Source organism: Pelmatolapia mariae, linkage group LG3_W (genome assembly GCF_036321145.2).
Source record: "Pelmatolapia mariae isolate MD_Pm_ZW linkage group LG3_W, Pm_UMD_F_2, whole genome shotgun sequence".
NCBI lineage: Eukaryota > Metazoa > Chordata > Actinopteri > Cichliformes > Cichlidae > Pelmatolapia > Pelmatolapia mariae.
In genome coordinates this window covers 84362212-84364299 of record NC_086229.1, presented here as the reverse complement: position 1 = coordinate 84364299, position 2088 = coordinate 84362212, and the positions used below count along the sequence as shown (strand labels likewise).

At 44.3% G+C, this 2088-nt stretch overlaps 1 protein-coding gene across 1 annotated transcript; it reads left to right on the top strand.

Moving 5' to 3' along the window:
* Window positions 1–264: 264 nt before the first annotated feature.
* LOC134624030 (DENN domain-containing protein 4C-like) lies at window positions 265–1817 on the top strand. The gene is made up of 3 exons (XM_063469020.1): window positions 265–387; window positions 940–1057; window positions 1618–1817. Exons 1-3 carry the CDS (start codon window positions 265–267, stop codon window positions 1815–1817), a joined length of 441 nt encoding a protein of 146 aa, XP_063325090.1.
* The last annotated feature ends 271 nt before the right edge of the window (window positions 1818–2088 follow it).

The window sequence follows — 2088 nt, the reverse complement described above, 5'->3', positions numbered from 1 at the left end:
AAAATCGCCCCTGATGTCTGGTGTTTTCGTGTTTGTTGGTTTGTTTTTATTTTGTTTTATTTTGCGAGTTGGTTATTAGATGCTGCCCCGCCCTCTCCTCCCTGTGCCGCAAGCAGCAGGCGCACCTCGTAAACGGAGGGTGCCCTTACTCCCAGGAAATGGGCGATAGAAAACCGATCGGTGCCTGTGCCATTCCCGATATGCGCTGGCATGACGTCGGGGCAGGATGAGTACGAGCAATTTTTTTATTTTTATTTTTTGCCGATGCCGCCCACCATGATGCCGCCCCGGGAAACCGCCCGTATCAAAAACCGCTACTGCCTGGACCTGCCCTCTCACCTACCTGGTCTCATCCTCACTTCTGAACACTGCAACAACGGAGTGCAGGTTAGACATAATGTCTGGTTAAATGCAATTTTCTCTTCTTCTTCTATGCTTTTCAATCTCAAGTTATGCATTACTGTCCACCGGAACTTGTACCAGGAACTAGGAACTTTTAGACCAGCGTGTAGATTAGTTTCAGAACATTGGGCATGGAATATTTCAGCTATTTCACAATAGCTGGTAAAAAGTTTTCTTACTCTGTGGCGTGCTGCTTATTTACTGTTTGTAAAGACAAAGAAAAATCTCCTGGATCGCTCTCACTTCATATTCCTTGTTGTTGTAAGAAAACTGTGACATCATCCGTCAGGTGGGCATACAGTAGAGGAATATGTCTAAATGAAGCTGTGAGTAATTTTTACATGAAAGTGACCCACACATAAAAGATGAAATGCTGTGACTGTAATAGATTGAAGCCAGCAGTGATGTGCACACCACATATAAGAAGGTTCAGTCATCTAGACCCAACACAGCAAACTCATTCCTTTACAGAGGATGTCCTGTTAATTAGCGAGCACCATGTAAGCTGTGCTATAATGTCATGGTTTATTCTTGCAGCTGCCTCTGACGTCACTGCCACAGGACAGTAAGCAGGTGTACGTACAGCTCCTGTGGGACAACATCAACCTGCACCAAGAACCCGGAGAACCACTTTACCTGCTCTGGAGGACCTTTTGTGAGTGTGAAGACAGACATTATCAATCATTGTCCATCAGTACAGTGTCAAGTGTAGAAACTGAATTTGCAGATTGAATTGTGAGCTTTCAGATTTTTGGGGTGAGCTATACTGCATAATCACCACTGGGGGGTGCAAGTGTTCAGCCTTTAAACCTCAAGCAAACATATTTTAGTTCACACTAAGAAAGAAGGTATATACTGATTTCAACCCCCCCCCCCAAAAAAAAACAAAAAAACAAAAAAAACCCCAGTCAGATATGGATTTGTGAACGGAAAGTAAAGAGCGAAAGGACGTAGAAATATACGTGTATCTACTAAACATCTCAACTTTGAACCTCTGTGACCCTGAAGTGAAATTTTCTGAAAATCTTGTGAATGCAATAACTTGGGAACGAGACAACATAGGATTTTGAAACTGATACCTTCGGTGCATGTATTAGGAGATTGAGGAGTTTTTTGTTAAAGTGTCATTGCTGAGCAGAACAGATCAGAGTGGAGGCTCTTTGCTAAAAGAATATTTCAGCAGACTCTCTGATGCTTTGGTGTTTGTGCTCCCAGTGGAGAAGAGGGGAACTCTGGGGCCCACAGACCACCAGGAGATCCGCACTCTCCTCAACACCATTGTTCGCAACATCCAGACCAACGACGTCTACGGGCCGATCAACCTGCTGATCCGAGAGATCAAACGGCGTCCAGAAGGGGTCAAACGACAGAGGTCCGTTCTGCTCCTCCATCTATACTCACTGTTTCATATTTAGTCTTTCTTTAAGCTCTTAGTAGTGATTTTTGCTGCAGTGCATTAGAAAAGTGTCTGATGCCTGGTGTGTGTGAATGTCTCCCAGGAGCGTCTATAGAGAAATACTGTTTCTGTCACTGGTGGCTTTGGGACGGGAGAACATCGACGTAGGTGAGTGAGATTAACTAGTGATATCAGCTGTGACCTATAGTGTACTGTAAGAGTTTGAAGGTGATGACGTGAAAAGTTCCTAACTCATATGTGTGTCGTCATCCTGCAGAGGCCTTCGACAG